The following is a 24,926-nucleotide window of genomic DNA, read 5'->3' on the forward strand; positions in this document are numbered from 1 at the left end:
GTGTTTGGGGGGGTCACTTTCTCCTGGCCCCTCCCCCATCCAGAAGGGGGGGTAGGTGTTTTGGGGGGGTCACTTGCTCCTGGCCCCTCCCAGCCGCATCTCCCAGCGCAGGGAGCCCGGCCGGGGGGTGGGGGCGGGCTGGGATTGGCGGGCTGGGGAATTAAGGGGCCGGCCCCACGTTCCCGCCCCCCCCACGCCCTCGCCCTCCCCTCGGCGGGGAAGCTGCGCTGCGCCCCGCGCCAGCCTGCGCTGCGCTGCCCGAGAACTGCGGAGCCAAACTTCTGCTGCCTCCGCCGGCGCCGCTGCCGGCTCGGCCCCCCCGGCCCGAGCGCCCCCCCGGGGCCCCGAGCTCGCCCTGCCCCGCTCCCGATGCTGGCGGAGGGTTTCTCCCTCCACCATGAAGCTGCTGCGCTGCCTGCCCGCGATCTTCAGCCACTGGCTGCTGCTGAAGGTACGGACCGGCCGGGGGGGGGGTCACTGGCGGGGGGGGGTCAGAGGGGCTGTGGGGGGGACACGTTGCTGCGGGCGGGCGGTGGTAGCAGAAATACCCCCTGGAAAAGTGAAGTTGGTCGGGGGGGTGTTTGCTCCTGCAGGGTGATTTTTAAACGGGGGGTGCTACTGGGGGGGCAGGGAATGATCGCTGTGGCCCCCCCCAACTTTGCGCTCGCTTACCCTGACCCCACAGGCTGCGGGGGGGGGCGGGCTGGGGCGAGGCAGGGGGCAGAGTTAAGGGGGCGGCTGTGGGCTGGATGGCGGGTGGGCACGGGGGGGGGATTGCAGAAGGGGGGTGGAGAAAGGTACCTGCAATCGGGGAGCTGAATGCTTGGCGGGGGGCTGCGTCTCTCAGTCCCCGGGCGGCTGATTTGCTGTGGCAACGAGACCCGGTCGCTTTGGAAGTGTTCCCATCAACCCCAAACGGGAGATTTTTCGGCGGGGGGGGGCGGATTGTCAAGCAGCCAGAAGAACCGTCTGGCAGCTGCCAAGGGGGACAGGACTTGAGAGACTCGCCCGGGCGTGTGAATCCTGTAAATATCGCCAGGGTGGCACCTCTGGCTGGCGCCTCCCGCCCCCGCTGCTCGGGCACGGCAGCCTCGCGGCGCTGGGCAAAGCCCGCAGAGACCCCCGCACGCACCCGGCTGGGCAGGGCAGGTGGCACTGGCTGCCCTAGGCTGAGCCGGGCTCCTGCTGTCCCGCGCTGGAGCCCGAGGCTGGAAATTAGCACCAGGGAGCTCCCCGCAATGGCCATGGTCATTCTAAACCGTGCACGATGCGTGTGTGCGATGCACGATGAATGTGCACGGCGCACGATGCGTGTGCGTCTGGTACACTGCATGATGCGCGTGCGTCTGGTACATGATGCATGTGCGTGATGCATGTGTGTGATGCACGATGCATGTGTGCAGCACACAATGCATGTGCATCTGGTACACGATGCAGGCGTGCGATGCACAATGCGTGTGCACGGCGCACGATGTGTGTGCATCTGGTACACAGTGCATGGTGCACGATGCGCATGCATCCGGTACATGATGCACGTGCGTGATGCAAGATGCGTGTGTGTCTGGTGCACATGGCACAGTCTGCAGTACACGGGGCTCCAAGCGGGGCTCTGTGGGAGAACCATTCACCCAGCTGTTCCCACCTCTCCTCTCCCCGTGGCCGGGTTATTCCCCCAAGTCCTGTTCCAGCATTTAGCGCCTCCCCCTCCCATGGGGCGGTATCCGGCTGGTGGGAGCGGGTGTCTAGATTAGCTCTTTGCTGCGGTTCTCTAGGCTGAGCCGCTGTACGGTGCAGGCCGGAGGCCGGCCCCGAATTCCTTCTTGTTTGAACCCGAGCAGATCTCGAAGACGTCCAGCATTGACTGAAAAATCTGCCAGTGCTGGAGGATTCGGCACAGCCCTTGGGAAGTTGTCCCCGTGGTTAATTTACCCTCTGGGTACGTCTGTGCCGCACGAAAGCCCAAACCTGCCTGCGGCCCCGAGTGACCGAGGGGGCAGGGGGCCGTCAGCGGACACGGGGCTCAGGGGTCACGGGATGAGGCTGCCGCTTGCACGGTGGCTGGAGCTCAGGCTCCGAAACCTGCAGCGGGAAATGGCTCTTTGCAGTGTAGACGGACCGGGGGTGTTAACATTCAGCGTTAATTTGTCTGGCTTCCACTTCCAGCTGCTGGCTCCCGTTAGACTGACGAGCCCCCGATTAGCGATTCCTGCTCCCCAGGCAGACTTCGCTTCCCGACGCGGCTTCAGTTCTCAAGTTTGTCCCCTGCCTGGGGGGCGGGTGAGCCGGAGCCTGGGCTGGGAGGAACTGGGGCCGCTCCGCATTGTGCTGCCGGAGGGGCTGGGGGGTGTTTGGAGGGTTCTGGTGCCTGCGGACGCCCAGGGCCGAGCATCGCCTGTAACACACCATGGATCAGTTTCCACCCCTTCTCGCACTGGCAAAATCCCAACCCCGCCCTAGGGAAAACCCGTCTCCCGTCCTGACGCACTGTCTCCTCGGCGAACCCTGGCTCCAGTCCTGCTGCTGGGGTCAATCCGGAGCGACGCTGTTGAGTTAAACTTGGATTGACACGGATGTAAGGAAAGCGTTGGGCCGTAGCCACAGCTGGTGTCGGGGTGAGGCAGGACGGAGGCTGGCCCCTCGGCCGTGCTACCCGTGAATCCCCAGTCAAGCCCCGTGTAAGTTCGCACGAGCGGAGAAGCACTTAAAGCCAAGTGTGATTAAACAATTGCCAAGGACTCCCGGCCTCGGCCCCGCCTGCGCTCCTGGGCGTCGGCGCCTTTCGGTCCCGGCTTCCCGACAAAGTGTAATAAATAATCAGAAAATCAACTTGCCGTTCCCACAGCCCAGAGATTGGGAACAGCCGAACTCCCCCCACCCCCACCCCGCCCGGCAAGAGCTTCCAATAGGGTTGATAAATTTTTGATTTCGTCCTCCGCTGGCTGCGGCATATTCCTCTGCCGGCGTGTTTGTAATAGTCCTTTCACAGGTAACTGGCGCTGCAACGCTCAGTGCCTGCAAATCGGGAGTTAAGAGGGTTTGCTCGGTGGGTTATTCCCCCCCCCCTGTCCCCCGGTCTTTTATTTTTGCTGTGTTGTAACGGGGGTGGGGGGGTGTTGGGCTCATTAACCGCGGGGCGGGGAGAATCTGATTTCATGGAGATCCACTTTGACTTTTCACGGCTCAGTCACTTCTGCTCGCCCCAGGTTAGCGTGAGCAGCAGGCCGGCTGCGCTGCCTTTGGATTTCGGGGGCGAGAAGGGGCTCGCCACCCGCCCGCCTCGTCCAGCAACTCGGAGACTGAGTCTCTCCCGAGACCAGCGGGTTTGCGTGGATCCGATGGGGAGCAGGGCCGGCTTTTCTTCTGATTGTCCTCCCCCTCGTGGGAAGGCAGAAGCCAGTGGATTTCGGTGTGATCGGTTGGCGTGCGGAGCGTGATCCTGCAGAAGGGACGTGTGTGTGTGTGTGTGTGTGATGCTCTCAGCCCCACACCTCCAGATCTGCCGCCCTGGGGAAATTAACCCCCAGCCCCCTCTTACCTGGGCCTTTGCTGTGAAGCTTAAAACCCAGGGGCATGCCCGGGGGTGTGGGGGCAGGGTCTGTAGTGCCTGGCGATGCATCTAGCCATGATCCTGCAAAACCACAGGGTGCCACCTCCGGTGGGTCCGGAGCTGTTCAACGCTGCGTGCCCCCGGGGCTCTGCTGGGGGCAAGGGGAAGGATTTCGGTGCAAACCAACCAGCCGGCGTGAAATGTGCAGGGTGGGGCGGCTGGTGGTTTTCCCGCTGTGGGTTTCACCTCCCGCCTCCATGGCACGGTGGACCCCCCACAATCTCTCAGCTGAACCCCCGGGCGGGTCCCGATTGGGGGAGTTAGCTGGGGAGGGGAGGGACGACCCGGGTTCATTCTCCCTCTGTGCCATTGGGCGAGTCGCCTGTCGCCCGCTCCCCTGCTGTGAAACGGGCTGAAGTCGGGCAGCTTGCGAGGGGCGAAGGGGGGGCTGGCGACGTCGGACTCCTGGCCCCTCCCCGGTGCGTTGTCGGGGGAGGGAATTTCCCCCGCTCGGCCTCAGGATTCAGGTTTATTTGCAGAAGCGCCTCCGGCCGCCGAGCGATTCACCCCCAGCCGGGCCCGGCCTGGCGAGAAACGTTGAATCCCTGGCGAGTGGCGAGGTCGACGGGCCGCTGGCTTGGCGGGCGGTTGCATGGTACCAAGGTGCCAGGTCTGGACCCTGGTCCTGGGAGGTGGCTGCGCGGAGCGCAGATTGCAAACAAACAGCTGTTATTTTCCTGCCAGCGCCTTGGGGTACGGCGGGGAGGGGGGGCCTTGCGCGGAGCTGGGGAGGGCAGCCTATGCCAGTGGCTTTTGGGGGACGGGGCTTTCCAAAGGCTCCCGTGCTTGGGGCGATTTGCCGGGCAGCCGGGCTCCTGGATCTGCAGCTGCCGTGTTAGTGACGCGTTCGGGGCCGGTGGGTTGGGGGGGGGGGCTGTGTCTGGGGAACCCCTGGATCAAACGAGCCCCAGGGAGGGGCCCCAGCAGAATTTGGCTTTAGGGAGACCACTCCCCGGCAGGCGCTTTGAGACAGGGGGTGTCTCTTGTGGGGGCCTGGGGGGACCCCGATCCTTATGGGGAGCTGCTGGTCCCAGGAATGACTCTCCTGCCCAGAGAGGGGGCAATGCGGAGGGGAGGTTCTCGGGGAGCAGCGGATAGGAGATACTTCCTCAGCTTCAGGCCTGCAGACCACCCCCCTTCCCCCGACTTGCCCGGACGCCTGGGTCCCGGGAAGGACCTCTGCCGGGAGCGTTTCATTTTGGTTTTGGCAGCGGGTAGTGGTGAGAGCAGAGGGTGGCTTGGGAACCAGGTGGTCTGGCTGTGTCCTAATCGCTGCTGGTGACTGGCAGTGCAGCCTCCAGCGCGTCCCTTCCCCCCACCGTGCCTCGGTTTCCCCCTTTACAAAATGGGGGTTGTCACGGAGTTGCAGGCTCAGGATCCAGATGCAGCCGGCCAGGACTGTGGGGTGGGGTCTCCCCTCGGGGCTCACTCCCCCCGGGCGAGGAACCGGCTCGGCTTCGGCGCCTCGTGGGGCTGACTCGGTCACGCCGTGAGCTCCCCTGGGGGAGCCTGACACGCCCCCCAAGCCCCCTCCGCGGCCGGCAGGGACTCCCAGGCAGCGGGTGACAGGCGGGTTGTTAGTCGCCGGGGACCCAGCGTAGGACAGGGCTGGTTAGCACCCACCAGGGATGCCCAGCAAAGTGCATTGGGGGGGGCAGAGCCCAGGGCCCTCCCCCCGAGTCCCAGCCCAGGAGACTGACCCCTTCCAGCTGCCCCCCCTCCTCCTCCCCCTTTGTCTCTGTCCCGGGCCAGCAGGGCCCCTGGTCTCTGGTCTCCAGCACCTTGCGCTGATCCTTGCGGCGCAGGGGCCCGTCCGTTACCAGCCTTGCCGGGTTAGAGTGTCGGCCGCTCTCTGCAGCCCGTCGCCCGTCACCCCTGCCCTCTAGGGGTCGCTGCGATGACGCCCCTCATCCTGCACCACCTAGATATTGAGTAGCGCAGAGGGGAAACTGAGGCACACGCCGTCTTCAGAGACAACACTGAGAACATTCCCACTTCGTCCCGGGAGTGCTGCCTCCCCCAGGGGCGGGGACGCAAGACAGCGGGTGTTTGCCGGGCACTGGGAGCACTGAGGACTCTGCCCACCGGAGCCTTGACCCCCAGCCCTGCTGCAGCCCCCCGTTCCCAGGCCCCCGCGCTGCCATGCGGCCGGCAGCTCTGGCCCAGCTGGGGCCGGGAGCTGCGGGAAACACCCAGTTCATTCCCCTTTCTGCTCCTTTTCCCTGATTGCCCCTGAAGGCGGCCGAGGGCCCTGGGGCTCCGTCTCCGGGGGCTGCCAGGTGGCCTCTCCTCTGAGCAGATGCTGCAGCCCCTGGGGAGAAACCCCCCATCTCGTCTGAGCCTGATGTAACCCCCTCCTGGCTCGTGCTGTGTGACTGACTGGGAGGGGAGTGGGGGCTGGGAGCCAGGACTCCTGGGTTCCGTTCCTGGCTCTGGGAGGGGAGTGGGGGCTGGTGGTTAGAGCGGGGGCGGGGGGGGGCTGGGAGCCAGGACTCCTGGGTTCCATTCCTGGCTCTGCCACGGAGTTACTTGACTGCTGCTCTGCGTGAGGACTAACGATCCCGGGGCCTGGTTTTGGGAGCGAGGCGTTAACCCTGAGACCCCGATTTCCAGCCCCTGCCTTGGCTGCTGCACTGTCTGCCCTCCCAGAGCCGGGAAGAGAACCCAGGAGTCCTGACTCCCAGCCCCCCCCCACCCGCTCTAACCACTAGACCCTGCTCCTTCCCCCTCATTATGGAAATACACCCCCTCCACATGTCTCCACATTGAATTGGGCCTGTGGCGTTAATCCCGGGGGCAGGCCTGGCTGGGGGGAGCCTCGGGGATTTCTGATTGTTCACTGCCCTGAGCCCCCTTGGAGTGCATTAATCGGGGGGGGGCATTGCAAGCCCCCCCTCCGCTGAGGCCACGTGTGCTCCTGGCTCAGACCAGCAGAGGGAGCCCTTGTGCACCATTCCCCATCCTCCCACTCTGAGCACAGCAGCTCCAGCGCTTTGTGCAGCACCGTGCGCCTGGCAGACGGGGGTTGGTGAGGTCTAGTGGGAGCGAGAAGGTGGAGCTGGGAGTCAGGACTCCTGGGTCCATGGCTCAGGGTCCTCCCCCGACCTCTGCCCGGGCGGGTGTGGGGCACAGTAGCTGAGGCAGGGGCTGGGCTGTCAGGAGGAAGGTTTATGTGGCAGCAGGATCAGCCCAGCCTGGCCCCAGAGCCGCTGTGAACGCAGGGGGAACGGAAACATCATGTGTGTTCGGTCACGCGTGTTCGGAGTGAGCTGGTGTCTGTCTCCCCCCCTGCCCCCCCTTCATTCCCCTCGGTGCCCGGCGTGGCTGGGTGTGCCCGGCAGGTGTGCCCAACGTGTGACTGTCAGCCCCAGGGACCGGACCCGCCACCCCGGGGCACCCCTGGATCGCTGGCTGGTTTCACATCGGTGGCTGCTTTTTGAAGGGGTTGGCGGAGCTGGGTGTGGGGGGAGCCCAGGCCTGGCGGGGCAGGGGGCTGCGGGTCGGGATTGAGGGGCGTTGGCGGGGGAGTCGGACTGGCGGGGCGGGGGTTTAGGGGCGTCGTCGGGGCTGGCGGGGCAGGGGGCTGCGGGTCGGGATTGAGGGGCGTCGGCGGGGGAGTCGGGGCTGCGGGGCAGGATTGAGGAGCATCGGCCCCACCGCGTTTGCATCTCTCCCGCTGGGGCCGATCCCGGTTGCCAGGGAGCCGCAGGCACACGAGAGGTCAGGATCGGCCCCCGGGCAGCAATCGGCTTTGTGTCGGCAACGCGGCCCCTGCTCCGGCGCGCGGAGAAACGACCCGGCAACGAGGAAACGTCCCCTCCAGCCGGCTGGACGGACGGGACAGAAAGACTCACACACACACCCCCCGGTGGCCAGGCGGAAAAGCCGTTCGGGGAGCGAGCGCCCGGGCTGCGGGCGTCGACCCCTGGCTGGCGCGGTGCCCGGGTGCCCGTCCCAGGCAGCTGAGCCGGCATCGGCTGCCGCCAGGGCGGACAAATACCGTTTAATTTCTTCGTGCGGGAGAACATCTGCCTGGGCGGGTTTTACGTGCGCCCAGAACGGCCGGGCTGGGAGGTTTCGTCCCCGTTTTACAGGTGGGGACGCCTGAGGCCCGGGGAGCTGGGGGCCGAGCTGGAAGCTGATCCCGGCGCCGTTAGCCACAGCCTCTCCCCGCCCGCCTCGGGCCCTTCCCGGCCCATTTCCGTGCCCAGGAGACCCCCCACCCCCGCCTGCCAGGTGCTCTGGGATCTTGGGGGGCTGGGGGGATGCTACAGTAATGGAAGGAGACCCCCCCATTACATCCCATTCCCTGTCACTGTGACAGCGCCTGCTGATCCATTAGTTAACCCCCTGCACCCCCATATCCCCCTGCACCCCCACCCCTATCCTGCGGGCACGGGGGGCTGCACCCCCATAACCCCCCCTCTCCCTCTGCACCCACATGCCTCCAAAACACAGAGGGACCCACGATAGCACCCCCCAGGCCCCCCACCCCAGGGGGCACCGCGGAGGAGGACACCCCCCCCTTCCCCTCCATGTGGGGAGGGCTCCGCTGACAGCAGATCGGGCCGGGAGCCGCGCGGGGCAGGTAATCCTCGCCCGGCGACACTTGCACATGAAACAAATTATCCCCCAGACGCCAGAGCCTTGATTGTCTCTGCCAGCGCCGATTCCTCACCGCGGGCTTTTAATCCCAGCCTCTGTCCTCCTTCCTCCCCCGGGGGCGGGGGGCGCGGGGGGGCGGACGTGTCCTCCCACCTGCTGGGAATGAACCGTCACAGCCTGGAGGGGCTTGAAAAGGGGCTTTTGGCTGTTGGGGAGCTGGGGGAGCAGGGCTGGGATAAAAGGGGGCTGCAGGTCGGGATTGAGGGGCACCCGCAGAGCTGGGGGGGCAGGGCTGGGCTAGCGGGGGGCTGCGGGTCAGGAGTGAGGGGCACCCGCAGGGTGTAGGGGGAGCCTGGGACTGTAACAGATGAGGTGGCAGTTTGCAAAGGGGAGAACACGATTTGTTCTGGGGGGGCGGGTTGGGGGGGATCATGTTCCCCTGCAATTCCCCCCCCCTCGTTTTTCATTCACCATCTGACCTTAAGCGCGTGCGGAATCCCTTTTAATACCAATCAGGCCGTGCCGAGAGGGGGGGACGGGAACTTTGAAATGCAATTTATGATCCTGCCTGATAAGATCTTATAAAATTTCCCGGCCACACTCGAAATTACATTTCCATCGCGCAGTGGAACTGATCTCCGCGAGTATATGATACTTGCCACTTTTATGGCTACATTTATTGCAATAATAAAGTGAAATGGTGGGTCTGGGCGGGGGGCCTGGGAGGGGGCCTGGCGGGGGGACGCCTGGGTTGTTCCACTGTTTTCTGGCCGTCGTGTGCTCCTGGCTCTGTGGGGGGGGGGAGCAGGGCAGCACCCCACCCCCGCCGGGTGAAACCCCTCACTCCCATTGCATTCTCCCTGGTTTAGAGGTGGGGGAAACTGAGGCACGGCTGGTGGGGGGTGGGGCGGAGGAGGTGACTCTCGGAGGAAGGAGCAGAACCCGGGCTCCTGACTCTCTGCCCCTGGTGCTCTAAGCACTAGACCCCACTGGAGAGAGAACCCAGGCGTCCTGGCTGCCCCTTCCCCCACCCCGCGAGGCCGCATCTGGCTTTTCCCCGGGCAGCGCAGGGAGGGATCGACTCAGCCCGGATCAAAGCCCTCGACAAGCCTCTCGTGGCCAGGCCAGGGGGAGACGGGTCACGCTCCGGCCGCCCTCGCACGCGGGATCATCACAAGGCTCAATAACCTGCCAAGCCGCAGCTCTCTGGGGCCGGAGCCGGCACGGGCGGATTGGAGCCTGACTGACCCCTGGGGCTAAGGGATTCTCTGTCGGTGCCCCTCACTCCCGACCTGCAGCCCCCTGCTAGCCGGGCCTGTCGGTGCCCCTCACTCCCGACCTGCAGCCCCCTGCTTGCCTGGCCTGTCGGTGCCCCTCACTCCCGACCTGCAGCCCCCTGCTAGCCTGGCCTGTCGGTGCCCCTCACTCCCGACCTGCAGCCCCCTGCTAGCCGGGCCTGTCGGTGCCCCTCACTCCCAACCGGCAGCCCCCTGCTAGCCGGGCCTGTCGGTGCCCCTCACTCCCGACCTGCAGCCCCCTGCTTGCCTGGCCTGTCGGTGCCCCTCACTCCCGACCTGCAGCCCCCTGCTAGCCGGGCCTGTCGGTGCCCCTCACTCCCGACCTGCAGCCCCCTGCTAGCCGGGCCTGTCGGTGCCCCTCACTCCCGACCTGCAGCCCCCTGCTAGCCTGGCCTGTCGGTGCCCCTCACTCCCGACCTGCAGCCCCTTGCTAGCCCAGCCCTGGGCTCCCCCAGCTCTGCCGGTGCCCCTCACTCCCGACCCGCAGCCCCTCACTCCCCCCCCGGGGGCTGCTGGCAGTTTTCCTGGTGCTGGCTCTGGGCTCAGCTCCCCATTTCTCAGACCCTACCCAGGGCTGACGAGCGCACGGCATGAGCGGGGCTAGAACTCAGCACTGCCTGCTCCAGACGCACCAGCCCCGAGCTAAAGGAGAATCTCCATCAGCCTTAGCAGTGTAGGGACCGTGACACGTGCCCCCGAGCAGTTGATTCCAGCCAGCGGAGGGCAGCGCTGTGACATCATAGGGGAGCCCCCCCCACCCTTTGAGCCTCTGCCATCACGTCCGTTCCCCATGGGGCTGGCTGTGACGTCGTAGGGGAGGGGCTGGGAGCTCAGAGCGGGCGGGGGCAGGGCCACGGACCCTTGGGCAAAGCTCTGCCTGGGGCACCAAGCGGCCGTTTGCGTCGCCCCCCCCCCCCCGCAAAGTGTTCGCTGCCCCTGGGCCGGGGCCTGGAGCCTGTTGCCTCCCACTTGCAGCCCAGATCTGTGGGGTGGGGACCAGACCGGGCACCTGTGGAAGCAGCTCTCAGCCTAGAGGGTGGGGCGCTGGGCTGGGAGTCAGGACTCCTGGGTTCTTTTCCTGGCTCCGCCACGGACCTCTGCCAACCCCCCTGTGCCTCAGTTCCCCCCCCCCCTTTGTCTGTTCAGTCTGCGAGCTCCAGGGGGCAGGGACTGTCTCGCTCCCTGTGCAGCGCCTGGCGCCACGGACCCCGATCTCCACTGGGGGCCTCCGGGTGCCACCGTCGTGCACCCAGTGTAACGGTCCCGGCCCCGCAAGCAGCCGCCGTGGTGGAGAGGCTGCGGAGACCGAGCTGCTCCCCCCGCCGAGGGCTCCCCCAGGCGTGTGCGGGGCCAGTCCCCGCCAGCCCCCCTCCAGTCTCCCAGCCTGGCCTGGGCAATTGGCTGAATCCCCTTTAAATAACCCAGCCGCGGGGCCAGTTTAACCAGGGCTCTGGGCTCTCCACCGCCCCCCTTCCCCGTCTCCTGCGCCGCTGGAGGGGACGTTTTTAATGCGGCGCCTCTGAGAGCGAGATTCAATTTCATCTTGGCCTCGCCAGGCTCCCCCCCCCCCCCGTTCACATCCCCGCTGGGCTCCGTCCGGCCCTTCGTTCGGGGGCTCACAAGCCGCCTGGGCCTGGATCTTTGCCCCTGACCTCCCCCCCCCCGTCAGCTTCTCTGGCTCCTCGTTCGCGTCCCGCTCCGGGGGGGGGGCGGTTCTCTCTCCCCAGAGCGCGTCCCCCCCCCCCCGCTCTCGCAAGGGGAAGGCAGGAGACGCACGTCAGGGAGAAAGAACCGAAAGACGAACCCCCGGGCCATCAAATATTGATTAGCTGGGTGCGTTAGTAAAACCGCCGCGCCGGCTGCGGGTTAGCGGGAGCCGTGAGGGGGGGGCGGGGAAGGGAGCCGGGCGATGGATGGCGGTTGGGGTGCTGGGGTTTCCGCGGCCGGCAGGGTGGGGGGTGGCAGGCGGCCCGGCTGGGCGTCCGCGTGCGGCCTGCTGGGGGTGGGGGCGCGGATGGTACAGCTCCACTACTGCTGCCGGCCGAGGGAGTTGCTCCTCAAGCCGAGTTGGGGAGGGCGGCTGGGCTGGGGCAGCTCCCCACGGAGTAGGTGGCACCGGGGAGGGGGGCAAGTCTGGCCCCCTGGCCCCACCCACAGCATCTTAGTAAATGGGGCAGGGGCCTTGACTAACAGGTCCTGGGTGATGCTGGTGCCCCCTAGAGGGGACAGGCCCCTGCCCCATTCCCTGCCCCCCTGAGCCAGCCAGTCCCTGCCCTGGGGGCAGATCGGGGCCGGCGCCCCCTAGAGGGGACAGGCCCCGTGTCTGTTCCCCGACTCCCTTCCGTGCCCAGACTGACGCGTGGGGGGCATGGAACTGCATTGGGCAATCGGAGACCCGTTGCTGGGGCCGCGGGCGGGGGGAGCCGGGAGCCGGGGCCGGCAGCTGGCAGCGGAGCAGCGAGCAGAGAGGAGGCGGCAGAGCTGGCATGTGCCAGCGTCCGCGGGGGGCACCAAACAGCCGGCCGGCGCCTCGGCCACGGGCTGCGTCTTTCAAACGCCTTTGAGCTCGGTGTGGGCGCGAGGGGCCCGGGCAGGCGGGGGGCAGCGGGATCCTGGGGGTTGGGCTCTCGTCAGCCGGCCTCCGTGGGACCTCTGGGGGTGGAGGGGGGATCGTTACGCCCCAGTGATGGGGGCTGGTCCCCTCTCTGCCCCCCATCTGCTCTGCCCCTGTTCTCTGCCCCCATCTGCCTGGTACCCCCCAGCCTCCCATTCCTGCCCCACTCCCCCTGCCCCCCCCATGCCTGGCACCATCTGTCCCCGTCCCCCCCCTGCTCTCGACCTTCAGCCGTCTGGCCAGCTCCACGGGGCTCCATTTGTTCCAAGCTCCTTCAGCCGTCCCTGGCTGTGGGGGCGGGGGGGGGGGGCTGGTCTCTGGCAGCTGGGGGGGGCTGGTCTCTGGCGGGGGGTGGGGGGGCTGGTCTCTGGCAGTGGGGGGGGGCTGGTCCCCGGCTGCGCAGGGCGGGGGGGGGGACGACTGCCAATTAATTAACGACAGGCTCCTTCGTCTCCCTTCCTCAGCCTCCCACCCGCCCCTGGTGCTGTCACCGCCGGCAGGGGGCTGCAGGGTCGGGGCCAAGGCCCCCCCCCCAGCTGTCATGTCTCTGGCAATGGGGGGGGCTAATTAACTACCCCCCCGATCCCCTCCCCCCGCCGAGGCTCCGTTTCCGCAGCGCTGCTGGACCTGGGCCAGCAGCTTCGTCTCCCCCCCGGCACCGAGGGGCCCCCGGCCGGACGGGGAATGGGGGGGGGCTTGGAACGGTCTCTGGTCTGGGCTGGCATCTTCTGTCACAATCCCTGTATCCACCCCCTCACAGCCCTGCCGGTGCCCCTCACTCCTGACCCGCAGCCCCCTGCCAGCCCAGCCCTGGGCTCCCCCCGTGCTCTGCCGGTGCCCCTCACTCCCGACCCGCAGCCCCTGCCAGCCCGGCCCTGGGCTCCCCCAGCTCTGCCGGTGCCCCTCACTCCCGACCCGCAGCCCCTGCCAGCCCGGCCCTGGGCTCCCCCCTTCCCCAGCCCTGCCGGTGCCCCTCACTCCCGACCCGCAGCCCCCTGCCAGCCCGGCCCTGGGCTCCCCCCTTCCCCAGCCCTGCCGGGGCCCCTCACTCCCGCCCCGCAGCCCGGACTCCCGCGGCACAGTCACCTTCCCAGGGCCTGTCACTCACCAGTCTCCCCCCTCCAGCCCCCCCCTCTCCCCCCCCGTCTCAGCTTGTCAGGGCCTGACGGATGCACCTGGCTCGGCTCGGTGTCCGGCGTTAGCACCGGCTCCGCGCTCCCCCGGCCGAGATTAATGGGCCCTGTCACCGGCCCCTTGTTTGCTGCTCACCCCTGGCCTGGCCGGGCCTGCGCCGGGGGGGGGCCCTGGGGAGGGTCACTCACAAATGGCAGTTAATCTCCGCGTGCTAACGGGGGCAGGGCCAGCTGCGACGGGGGCCCATCAGGTGCAGAATCTCCCCCCCCCCCGGTGGCCCAGTTGGCCTGGCTGGGGCTGTCCCCCCGCCCGCCCCATAGACAAGTCAAACTGGGTCTATGAATGCTGCTCCCCCCCCCCGGCTCCGTCAGGCCTTGGAATGACAGGGCTTGTGCCCCCCCATAGCCCCAGGGGCTCTGTGCCCCCCCGGGAGCCCCACTCACTCCAGCCGGGGGCCGGGGGGTGTTTAAGCTCCGGGCTGTTGCCCCCAGGTATTTGCAGAGTGGGGCCCCCCACCCCCGCACTGCCCCCCCGATCGATGGCGCTGGCGGGCTGCCAAAGCTGCCCTGCTTTGGGATTCCTGGGGCCGGCGAGGGGGGGGCTGAGCTGGGAGCTGGCAAAGCTGCTATCTCCCCCCCTCGCCCAGCTCTGCCGGTGCCCCTCACTCCCGACCCGCAGACCCCTGTTATCCCAGCCCCTAACCGCCCCCCCCAGCTCCCCTGGTGCCCCTCACTCCCGACCCGCAGCCCCTGTTATCCCAGCCCCTAACCGCCCCCCCCAGCTCCCCTGGTGCCCCTCACTCCCGACCCGCAGCCCCTGTTATCCCAGCCCCTAACCGCCCCCCCCCAGCTCCCCTGGTGCCCCTCACTCCCGACCCGCAGCCCCTGTTATCCCAGCCCCTATCTCCCCCCCACCCACAGCTCTGCCGGCGAGAGGGGGCCAAACTGGCTTTAACTGCCCCTTCGGCTGGGGTGGGGGCAGTGGGGAGGCCTTTCCCCTGCTCCCCGCTGCCCCCCGCACGTGGCGAATCCGCGGCAGAGAGCCCTGGGGGCTCGGGGTACCCAGCTCGCGGAAGGTGCAGCTGGCGGGGGGGGGGGTGATCACGGGCAGCGTCTTGGTCGGGCTCATTTCCTGGTAATTTCCTACACCGCACGGGAGGCTGCCCCTTCCCCCCGGCAGGATTCGACGGGGGCGGGGGGGTCCCAATCAATATGTATGAGCTGCAGGATTAATAACTGCGGGCAGGCGCTGGGCTGGGCGGCAGATGGGAGATAACGGGGCGGGGGGGGTGATTGACACGACCGCCGTCGTTCCCTCCCCCCGTCTCTCTCGATCTGCCCCCAAGGTCTCTCTCTCTCCTGGGGGCTCCCCCCTTGTCTCCCCACCTCCCGCCCGCGCCGGGGCTCCGGCTCCTGCCAGCTCCGACACCCGGCTTTGAAGCTGCATTGAAATATAGATAAGGCGGATCGTGTTCAGAGAAAGAGATGGGGGGGGGGAGGCAGGCGGCTGGAGGGGGGGTGAAGGGCCGGCCCAGGTGTGTGTGGTGGGGGGAGGGACCTGGATCAGACCCAGCTCCTCAAGAGGGGCTGGTGCCGTCTGTCCCATAAGGGGGGGCCGGCGGAGACCCCGGAGAACGGTAGCACGGCTGGGGGCTGCCTGGATTCCCCTCCCACGGGGCAGGCTGGGTGAGGACCCATCGCGTCCCATCAGAGCTCCGGGCACTGCCAGGTGGGAGCGGCTCCCCCTGCGCCCCCGGGGGGCCGCCTGCTGGGGAGGTCACTGGCTCTGCCAGGTGCCAGGCGCCCCGCACGCTGCCAGGTGTTGTGCCAGGCTGGCACCGCGCTGCTTCACACACACACACACACACACCCACCCCTTGGCACCCGGAGCCAGCCCCCGCCCGGGAGCGGCGGAGACGCGGCACGTCGGCCGAGCTGAGCTCAGCGAGCCCGGCACCGGGGGGACCAAGCGACTAATCCCGGCCCAGGCGGCGTCTTCGCCGGCTAACCCCGCGGAGCGGCAGGAAACAGGAGCCGTTCCAGGGCGGCCCCGGCCGGCCCCCCGGCTTGGCGGGGAGAGGGGCTGGGGGTGCTGCCCTGAGTACATAGGCAGAGACGGCCCCGGCACCCGACCCCAGGCCCCTCTGTGCTGCTCTGGCACCTCCTCCTCCCAGCATTCAACGGGGCCGTGGGGAGCGGCACATCGGTTAGCGCAGCCCTGAGGCTGCTCTAATGGGGCCGGGGCCGGGGCCTGGGCAGGGCCTGGATCGCAGAGCGTGTAACCCGGCCAGGGACAGGAACGGGGTAACCAAGGACCAGGCCAATTAGCCCCCACACCCCCCCCAGCTCCTGGGCTTCAAACCGCCTGGGGCCTGGGAGCTGGACTGAGACCTGCCAAACTCCCCCCGCCTGTGTCGCTAGCCTTGCCCCCGGCCAGATTGCGTTAGCTTCCTGGGACAGCCGGGTCCCCAACCCGCACGCTGCCCCCCCGATCTTCCCACACCGGCTCCTCAGCCCCCCGCCTCCGAACCGCCCCCCCCCCCCCACACACATTGTTTGCCTGGGAAACCAGGTCGGCTGGAGCTGAGCATAAAAACCTGCCACGCGGCAGCGCCGGGAAGTGACAGTGATTGACGAGGCTGGGCCGAGCCGTGATCAAAAGCCACCGGAGCGCAGCTGAGACACGCCGGGTGGAGACCAGCTGCGGGGGGGGCGGGGGGGTGATAAATAGAGCGACAGCGCTGAGAAACTGCAGCCAGCGCGGGCCGGGGTGGGCGGGGTAAGTAGGTAGAGTTCAGGGAGGGGGAGCGCCGCTGGGTAAATCCAGCAGCCGGCACAAAGGTGGCGGATGAGCCGAGTGCCGGAGACGGGGCCTGATCTCGCAGGCGAATGGAGACCGGAAGCTCTTTGGGGCAGGGATGCGTGTCCGGCACCTGGCACGATCCCTTCCTGACACCTTCTAGGGGACAGGCTGCACTGCACGTACCGACAGCCCCCTTCACTTCCTGTCCCAAACCACCTGGCCGTTTGCTCTTAGCCAGCGGGCGTGTTCCACCCCAGAGGTGGCTGCATTTCGGCTGGATACGGCTCGTATGTCATCCCTTTCAGCCGGGCTGAAGGAGCTTAGAAATGGGCCCTTTTATCCACAGGGGAATAGAACCCCGGAGTCCTGATTCCCAGCCTCCCCCTCCCACCCATTAGCCCCTTCTCGGAAGTCAGGTGTGTGGCCAGGACTCCTGGGTTCCATTCCCAGCCCTGGAAGGGAAGAGTGGAGTCGAGGGGTGGCAGCAGGGTAGAAGCGGGAGGTGGTGTGTGTGTCAGGACTCCTGGGTTCTATTTCTGCCTCTACCAACACCTCGCCTGGGAGAAATTCCCCACTGGCTGCGTGCCTCAGTTTCCCTGTGATGCCGCAGGGAAGCGGTACGCCTCAGCCCGCCGGGAGCGTGTGTGTGTGTGGGGGGGGGATGTTTGCATGGTGTCCGGAGTCCCCGGGAGAAGAGCCGCCTGGGGAAGGCGGGGGCTCGTCACGGGGGGGCTTTCCAGGGGCAGCTTGTTCCAAGGGCCCCGGGCTGGGTTTAAGGGGCGGGGGAGGCCGCGGCCCAGGCTCTGGCAGCTCAGCAGAAGCTGTGGGCGTGGGGCGTTCCAGCGGCCCTGCCCGGCGTCTCCCCGTGCACCCTTCCGCCGGGGGCAGGATCCGCCGCGCTCGGCCCAGCGGGGGCCCTGTAATTTCGGCTGCAGATCAGAGGCTCCGTATAATACAATTAGGGCTCCCCTGCCCCCGCCCACCCGCCTGCATTTTAATGGGGCTGGAACATGCCAGCACAGGTGCTAACGAACCTGCCAGCCTGGGTGCCCAGGAGCTGCCAGGTGCCTGTTTCATTTAGTTAGAAACTGCCTGAAAACTGTCCTGCCGAGACGGTGCCCGGTGCCACCCTCCTTCCCCGCGAGGGACGGGCGGGCTGCTGGGGAATGCGGGGAAGGGACCAGTGGGGCTCCCAGCAGAACCACCCCGACCTTGCCCCAGGGATGGGCTTGGCCTGGAAATCCCCAGGGCCGCCTTGGCCCAGGCTGGTAAATTGCCTGTTGCGTTTAGTCATCGCCTGGGCAGAAGTTTAATGAGGCTCCCTGCCTGCTCCCTGTACCTGTGAATGACGCCCGCTGCCGCCTGTCTGCAGCACGTCCCCACCTGCCGCTCAGCTCAGCCGCGTGTGTTCGTGTGTGTGTGTGTGTGTGTGTTTGGGTGAAAGCAGGCGTGTGTGTGCGTGCGCGGGCGGGCGTGTTCATGTGAGTGTGTTTGGGTGAAAGCATGTGTGTGTGAGTGTACACGGGCGTGCGGGCATGTTCGTGTGTGTGTTTGGGTGAAAGCGTGTGTGAGTGTGCGGCTGTGTTCGTGTGTGTGTGTGAGAGTGCACGGATGAGCATGTTTGGGTGACAGCGTGCGTGTGTGAGTGTGAACGGGCGTGCGGGCGTGTTCATGTGTGTGTCTGGGTGAGAGCATGCGTGTGTGAGTGTGAGCAGGTGTGCGGGCGTGTTCGTGTGTGTGTCTGGGTGAGAGCGTGCGTGTGTGAGTGTCAACGGGCGTGCAGGCGTGTTCATGTGTGTGTGTCTGGGTGAGAGCGTGCGTGTGTGAGTGTGCACGGGCGTGCGGGGGTGTTCGTGTGTGTATTTGGGTGAGAGTGTGCATGTGTGAGTGTGCACGGGCGTGCGGGCATGTTCGTGTGTGTATTTGGGTGAGAGCGTGTCTGAGTGTGCACGGGCGTGCGGGCGTGTTCGTGTGTGTGTGTTTGGGTGAGAGTGTGCTGTGAGTGTGCACGGGCGTGCGGGCGTGTTCGTGTGTGTGTCTGGGTGAGAGCGTGTGTGAGTGTGCACGGGCGTGCGGGCGTGTTCGTGTGTGTATTTGGGTGAGAGTGTGCGTGTGTGAGTGTGCACGGGCGTGCGGGCATGTTCGTGTGTGTATTTGGGTGAGAGCGTGTGTGAGTGTGCACGGGCGTGCAGGCGTGTTTGTGTGTGTATTTGGGTGAGAGTGTGCTGTGAGTGTGCACGGGCATGCAGGCGTGTTTGTGTGTGTATTTGGGTGAGAGTGTGCGTGTGTGAGTGTGCACGGGCGTGCGGGCATGTTCGTGTGTGTATTTGGGTGAGAGCGTGTGTGAGTGTGCACGGGCGTGCAGGCGTGTTTGTGTGTGTATTTGGGTGAGAGTGTGCTGTGAGTGTGCACGGGCGTGCGGGCGTGTTCGTGTGTGTGTGTCTGGGTGAGAGCGTGCGTGAGTGTGCATGGGCGTGCGGGCGTGTGAGTGTGTGTGTTTCTGGGTGAGAGTGTGCTGTGAGTGTGCACGGGCGTGCAGGCGTGTTCGTGTGAGCGCCACGAGCTTTGGAACCTGCGTTCAGGTGCTATGGTCAAACCAGCCGTTGCTGGGGCTCGGTGCAGCCGGAGCTCCCTCCCCGGGGCTCGGACACCGCGGACGCGGCTGCTGGGGCCCGAGAGCCTTTGTGCCGGTTCTGGCGCTACCGGGCCCGGTGCCAAGGGACCCTCCTAGGCTGGGCACTGAGCCTGGCTGACTCGGGGAGTCTGGCAGGGTTTGGGGGGGCAGGGCTGTGCTGGGGAGCGGGCACAGAGGGGCAGGGGGCACAGGGGTTGGGGGCAGGCAGGGCTGTGCTGGGGGGCAGGGCACAGAGGGGCAGGGCAGGGGGCACAGGGGTTGGGGGGCAGGGCTGTGCTGGGGAGCGGGCACAGAGGGGCAGGGGGCACAGGGGTTGGGGGCAGGCAGGGCTGTGCTGGGGGGCAGGGCACAGAGGGGCAGGGGGCACAGGGGTTGGGGGCAGGCAGGGCTGTGCTGGGGAGCGGGCACAGAGGGGCAGGGGGCACAGGGGTTGGGGGCAGGCAGGGCTGTGCTGGGGGGCAGGGCACAGAGGGGCAGGGCAGGGGGCACAGGGACTTGGACACGGGTTGGGGGGCAGGCAGGGCTGTGCTGGGGGGCAGGGCACAGAGGGGCAGGGCAGGGGGCACAGGGACTTGGACACGGGTTGGGGGGCAGGGGGCACAGGGGTTGGGGGGCAGGCAGGGCTGTGCTGGGGGGCAGGGCTGCGCTGACTCCCTGCCCCCTCTCTCTGCCCCCACAGGTGGTCTGCGTGGGGGGCCACATGACCAAGACCCTGGGCTACCTGGAGCTGGGCACCTCCGGGCTCCTCAAGACCCTCCCGCCCGGCGCCTTGAAGCCCCCGGCCCGGCTGTTCTCCGGGGAGCCCTCGAAGGCCAAGGCCGGCGCCCTGAGCCCCTGGGCCTGGCCTAGGAACCAGACGGGCGCCGAGCCGCCGGGCCAGCGGGCCCAGCGCAAGCCCTCGCTCAAGACGGGCCGGGCCCGGAAGATCTTCGGCTGGGGCGACTTCTACTTCAACATCAAGACGCTCAAGTTCAGCCTCCTGGTGACGGGCAAGATCGTGGACCACGTCAACGGCACCTTCAGCGTCTACTTCCGGCACAACTCCTCCAGCCTCGGCAACGTCTCCGTCAGCATCGTGCCCCCGGGCAAGGTGGTGGAGTTCGACGTGCTGGGCCCCCCGCCGGCCCCCGAGCTCCAGCAGGCCACCCTGCCCCAGGCCAAGGAGCCCCGGGCCTTCAACTGCCACGTGGAGTACGAGAAGACCAACCGGGCCCGGAAGAACAAGCCCTGCCTCTACGACCCGGCCAAGGTGTGCTTCACCGAGCACACGCAGAGCCACGCCGCCTGGCTGTGCGCCAAGCCCTTCAAAGTCATCTGCATCTTCGTCTCCTTCTGCAGCTTTGACTACAAGCTGGTGCAGAAGGTCTGCCCCGATTACAACTTCCAGCACGACCGCCCCTACTTCGGCTGAGCGCCCCGCCCGGCCCCCCAAATAACCCAGCTCGCACAGCGGCCGGGGGGCGGGGAAGGACCCTGGTGGGGCCGGGGGATGGGCTTCTCCACGCCGCGCGGAGGAGGGGGGGGCTGTGGGACCTGGGGACCGGACGCTTTGCTCCATCAGCTACGGGCCTGCGGAACCGCCCGGGACCCGGCCAGGCCGGGCGGACGCAGCCGGATCCCCTCGGACCGTGGTGGAAGGATGGGCGGGGCGACAAGCGAGCAACGGAGCCGGAGCCGGCCGCCCCCATCCCTGCGGGGAAGTGGGGGGACGAGGGCCAGGGGCTGCACAGGACCAGCGAGTGACACGTGCCCAGGGGTTCAAATCGGCACGGGGGGGTGTGTGCATGTGTGTGTAAATGTATCAGTGATGGGGGAGTGTTGTCGGGGGTGTCGCGTTGGCTGGAGTGTGATTCACGGGCATCTGTGTGTAAATGTATCCGTGACACTGGGGGGGGGTGCATGTGTATGTAAATGTATCTGTGATATGGGAGGTGTTGGCTGGCATGTGATTGGTGGGGGTGTGCGTGTGTAAATGTATCAGTTATATCGGGGGGGTGTATGTGTAAATGTATCCATGATATGAGAGGTGTGCGTGTGTAAATGTATCCGTGATGTTGGGGGGTGCGCATGTAAATGTATCAGTGATATGGGGGTGTTGGCTGGCGTGTGATTGGCGGGAGTGAGTGTGTAAATGGATCAGTGACATCGAGGGGTGTTGGCTGGCGTGTGATTGGCGTGTGTGAGTGTGTAAAGGTCTCAGTGATAGCGGGAGGTGCGTGTGTAAATGTATCAGTGACATCGAGGCGTGTTGGCTGGCGTGTGATTGGCGTGTGATTGGGGTGTGTAAATGTCTCAGTGATATCGGGAGGTGCGTGGGCGTGTGTATGGATCGATGGCTCGGGGCCCAGCGCAGACGGGTACCTTTGCCAGCCATCGCCTGGGCCGCGCCAACCCGCCCCCCTGGCTGCACCTGGGGGCTCGGGGGCTGGGGCCGTGGTGAGAGCTGCCGGCCCTGTGTCCCCCCCTTCACCCAGCTGTGCCGTGCCCCCCCCAGGCAGCGATCTGCGTGGCCGGGCCAGGAGCCGGTCCTGGGGTGACCTCCCGCCTGCTCCCAGGCTCTCCCCCTTGCTCAGAGACCCCCCCAGATCTAACCCTGACCCCTGCAGGGCTGGGAAGGAGCCGACCAAGGGCTGAAACCCCAGCGTGGCCGCGGGGGAAGGCAGGGCCTGGCCGGATTCCCACGCACGGCTAAAGTGGCGCAACCTGCAGAGGGCGACAGAGTCCTGCAGGAAGAGTGGGAAGGGTGTTGGGTGTGTCGCACGTCTGTGTGCTTGTGTGTGTGTGTTTGCCTCCTTTGCGGCTGTGGATGCACCTGTGCTTGTGTGGGGGGGGGTGTCCGTGCGTGCGTGCGGCTCTGTGTGGGTGGGGGGTGCAGCTGTGCACGTGGGGGTGCTCGGCTGTGGAGCCGGGGGGTGGTCACACACTCGTGCGTGTCTCCGTGGGTCTCTCTGCAGCGGACTTGGTTTCTCAGTCCTGGCACTGAGTGAGGGGTGCCCAGCCGGCCCCCTGAGATGTGCCCCCGGATCTCAGCAGGAGCCTCCCCCCCCCGCCCATCTGGCAGTGCCACCCTGCCCAGCCCCCAGCGACTGGCACGGCGCCCGCCATGGCGGCAGGGCAAGGCAGGGACCCTCCGGACAGAGCCCCCTCCCCAGCTGGCGATCGCTCGTCACAAAATGAGGACGTAGGTGCCACGGGGCTGGGGAAGGGGCCGGGGGGGGGAGGATGAGCTGGGGTCACCCCCCCGGGCTGAGCCGTGCACTGGGTAGGGGCAGGCCCCGTAGCTCCAGTCACTCCCCCCACGCTCCGGGCAGCACCTCTCCAGCTCAATCCCCCCCACCCACCCACCCCCCGGGCTCTGGGCTGAGACTTCTTCATATTTTTGTAACAAAATAAAATTGAGGGAAAAAAATGTGATTAAAAAAAAAAGAATGAAATAAAACCTCGGTGTGGAGCGTGCTCGATTCCCAGCCCCCACCCCGTGCATGAGTGTGAGTGGCAGCCCCCTGCCCCCCCCTTGAGCATGATTGACAGCTCCTGCGCTCCCCTTATGGAGTGTGATTGGCAGCCCCAGGCCCGCCCAGTGAGCATGATTGACAGCTCCCGTATCGAATGTGATTTGCAGCCCCCTGCCCCCATCGAATGTGATTGACAGTTCCTGGCCCCCCTCATCGATTCCCAGCCCCCACCCCGGTGCATGAGTGTGAGTGGCAGCCCCCTGCCCCCCCCCGAGCATGATTGACAGTTCCTGCCCTCTCCTTATGGAGTGTGATTGGCAGCCCCAGCCCCTCCCATTGAGTATGATTGACAGCTCCCCAATCAAATGTGATTAGCAGCCCCCCCCCCCCCCCGGAAGCGGGAAGGGGCTGGGCCGGTGCTTGGGAACGCAGGGGGTGGTTCTGGAGACATTGGGGGTCCTGTAGGAAGAATTGGGGCCCCAAGGGCAGGGAGGGGTATTTCCTTCCTGACCCCAATGCCCGCGAGCCCCTGAAGCCTGAGGATGGATCAGCTGCAGTGACTGCCAACGGCAGCGCCGGGGCCCAGCTGCGAAGAGACGCCCGTCCGTGCCAGCGCGGGGAGCTGCCCCCGCCCCCCTCCGGGGCGCTGGGTTTGATGAATTGCCGCAGAGGCTGCGGAGTTGGGAGAGGATGTTGGGAGCAGCCTGTGACAAGCAAGCCGGCTGCACCCTGCCAGCGCACGGCGCCTGATGGATGGGCGCGCTGGGCCCTGGGATCTCCCCGCCCCTGAAATCCCAGTGATTGATTCTCCTTAGTTCAGCTGTCCTCTGCGCTGTAGCCTGGCTCCCCAGTGCAGAACGGCGGGCGGGGGCGGAGGGGGGTGTCTTCTGGCTTCTCCTTAGCATTAAATTCCTGCAACCGGTGCCTGGATTGGGGTCAGGGGCTCTCAGTTGACCCCAGCCGGGATGCGAGGGGGATGTTGGACGAGGGAGTCTGAGTTAGGACTTCAGGGGAGGGGACGCGATCAAGAGGGGAGGTGCCCCCCCCCCACAGAAGCCCAGATGAAGCCGTGTGGGGTTTCTGGGTGAATTTAGGGGGTCGTGTATAGTTATTTAGCTGGTTTTCCCAATGGATACAAAGGGGAAGCTGAGGCACAGAGCCAGGCTGGGCCTTGTCTAATGTTACCTAGCCGGAGAGTGACAGGGCTGAGGCTAGAACCCTGGCGTCCTGGCTCCCAGCCCCTGCCCCAACCCACTGGACCCCCATGCCCCTTCCAGAGCTGTGGCTAGAATCCAGGGGTCCTGGGTCCCAGACCCCACTCCCACCACTAGATCATGCTGCCCCTTGGCGCGGGTTGGTGCCCGCACCAGGTCTGGTCTGTCAGCAGCGACTGTCTCAGTGGAGCTGAGTGGGGGGGAGGTCGGCCAGGGCCCTGCCAGCCCGTGGATGCTGCCCCCCCGGAGCAGCGCTGTCCTGGGGCGGGTGAGGGGGAATGGGGGACACACCCATTGTCTGTGTTACGACCCTACCTGGCCCTGTGCCTAGATCAGCCAGTGGGAGTTAGGAGCATGAATGCCTCTGAGCATCTGGGTTTAGGAGCCTTGGGCAGCTGCTGGCCGGGATTCGGGTGCCAGGCAGGATCCGTCCCCGTCCTGGGGAGCGCTAGCCTGGCTCTGCACAGCACAGATTCCACCCTCCGCAGGAGACACCAGGCCGAGGTGGCTAGTGAGCCCAGTGCCCGTTCCTCAGGGGCGCGGCATGTGGCCTGGCAAGCGTTGGGCACCAGTCTGCCTCCCGGGGCCATCGACGGCATGGCTGTGTGCTGTAACATGCCACCATGGGCCACTGCAGAGGTGCTGCCATAGGCAGCAAAGGGCTTTGGGGGCAGCTACAGCCGCTTGGCAGGCTGCATTGGAAGGGGTAAGATGGGGGGGGGTCAGATGGGGAGGAACTGAGGCTCATGGACATTGGGTCTGTGCTTGGCTCAATGACCAGGGAATGTGTGTGTGTGTGTGTGTGTATGCGTGTGTGTGTATGCGTGTGTGTGCGTGTGTGTGTATGCGTGTGTGTGTATGCGTGTGTGTAAGCTCCTTTGTGCTCCCTGGCTGCACAAGCTACCCAGCCCCTACCATATGCTGGAGCAGCCTAGGGGCTGCTCTAATTGCACTCGGGCCCCTTACAGGACACAGAAAATACCCATAATGCAGTGCATGCTTGCCAGCCCACCCACCCCACCCCCAGATGCCAGGATCGGGGGGCATCGAGAGCACCAACAGCAGCGGCAGCATGCTGGCTAGAGACACCTCCGCACTCCCACAATTACACCATGTTTTTGGTAGACCCTGGCGAGAGCCTGGATCCCCACTTCCCAGGCATCCTCCACCCTCCCCAGGATAAATTGGCAGCCTCCTCCCAGGCGCTGGGCGGGGGCCCCGTCGGGCGCTGCCCCCAGCCGTGCAGGAGGTGCTGATGTGCCATGCAAAATCGATCTCCTGCTTCCCCCCATTAATTCCCCGGGCCCAGATGTCTGAGGTCGTTGCTGCTTTAATTAGATTTAATTCCATTAGCGCTTCCCGAGCCAAAGCAAAGCGAGATGCTGGGGGAGGGAAGACCAGGTGAGGGGGAATATCTAGTGGTTGGAGCAATACAGCTGGGAGACGGGACAGCCGGGTCCTGTACTGACTCTGGGAAGGGAGTGGAGTCTGGCTTTGGCAGTGGTGGCTGGGAGCCAGGACTCCTGGGTTCTATTCTCAGCTGTGGCAGGGGAGTGGGGTCC

The 24,926-nt window shown here is 66.4% G+C and overlaps 1 protein-coding gene across 2 annotated transcripts; it reads left to right on the top strand.

Annotated features, from left to right (window-relative positions):
* Positions 1–344: 344 nt before the first annotated feature.
* On the top strand, positions 345–20,149 carry NXPH4 (neurexophilin 4). Of its 2 annotated transcripts, none has more exons than XM_044995562.1 (2): positions 345–451; positions 19,375–20,149. In XM_044995562.1, the coding sequence occupies exons 1-2, from the start codon at positions 398–400 to the stop codon at positions 20,104–20,106; spliced, it is 786 nt and encodes a 261-aa protein (XP_044851497.1). In that variant the 5' UTR covers positions 345–397; the 3' UTR covers positions 20,107–20,149. The 2 variants fall into 2 exon arrangements, with proteins under 2 accessions (XP_044851497.1, XP_044851498.1); XM_044995563.1 differs by lacking the exon at positions 345–451 and adding an exon at positions 18,610–18,642.
* Positions 20,150–24,926: the final 4,777 nt, after the last annotated feature.

The sequence above is a fragment of the Mauremys mutica genome, chromosome 20, assembly GCF_020497125.1.
Source record: "Mauremys mutica isolate MM-2020 ecotype Southern chromosome 20, ASM2049712v1, whole genome shotgun sequence".
NCBI classification, from domain to species: Eukaryota; Metazoa; Chordata; order Testudines; family Geoemydidae; genus Mauremys; species Mauremys mutica.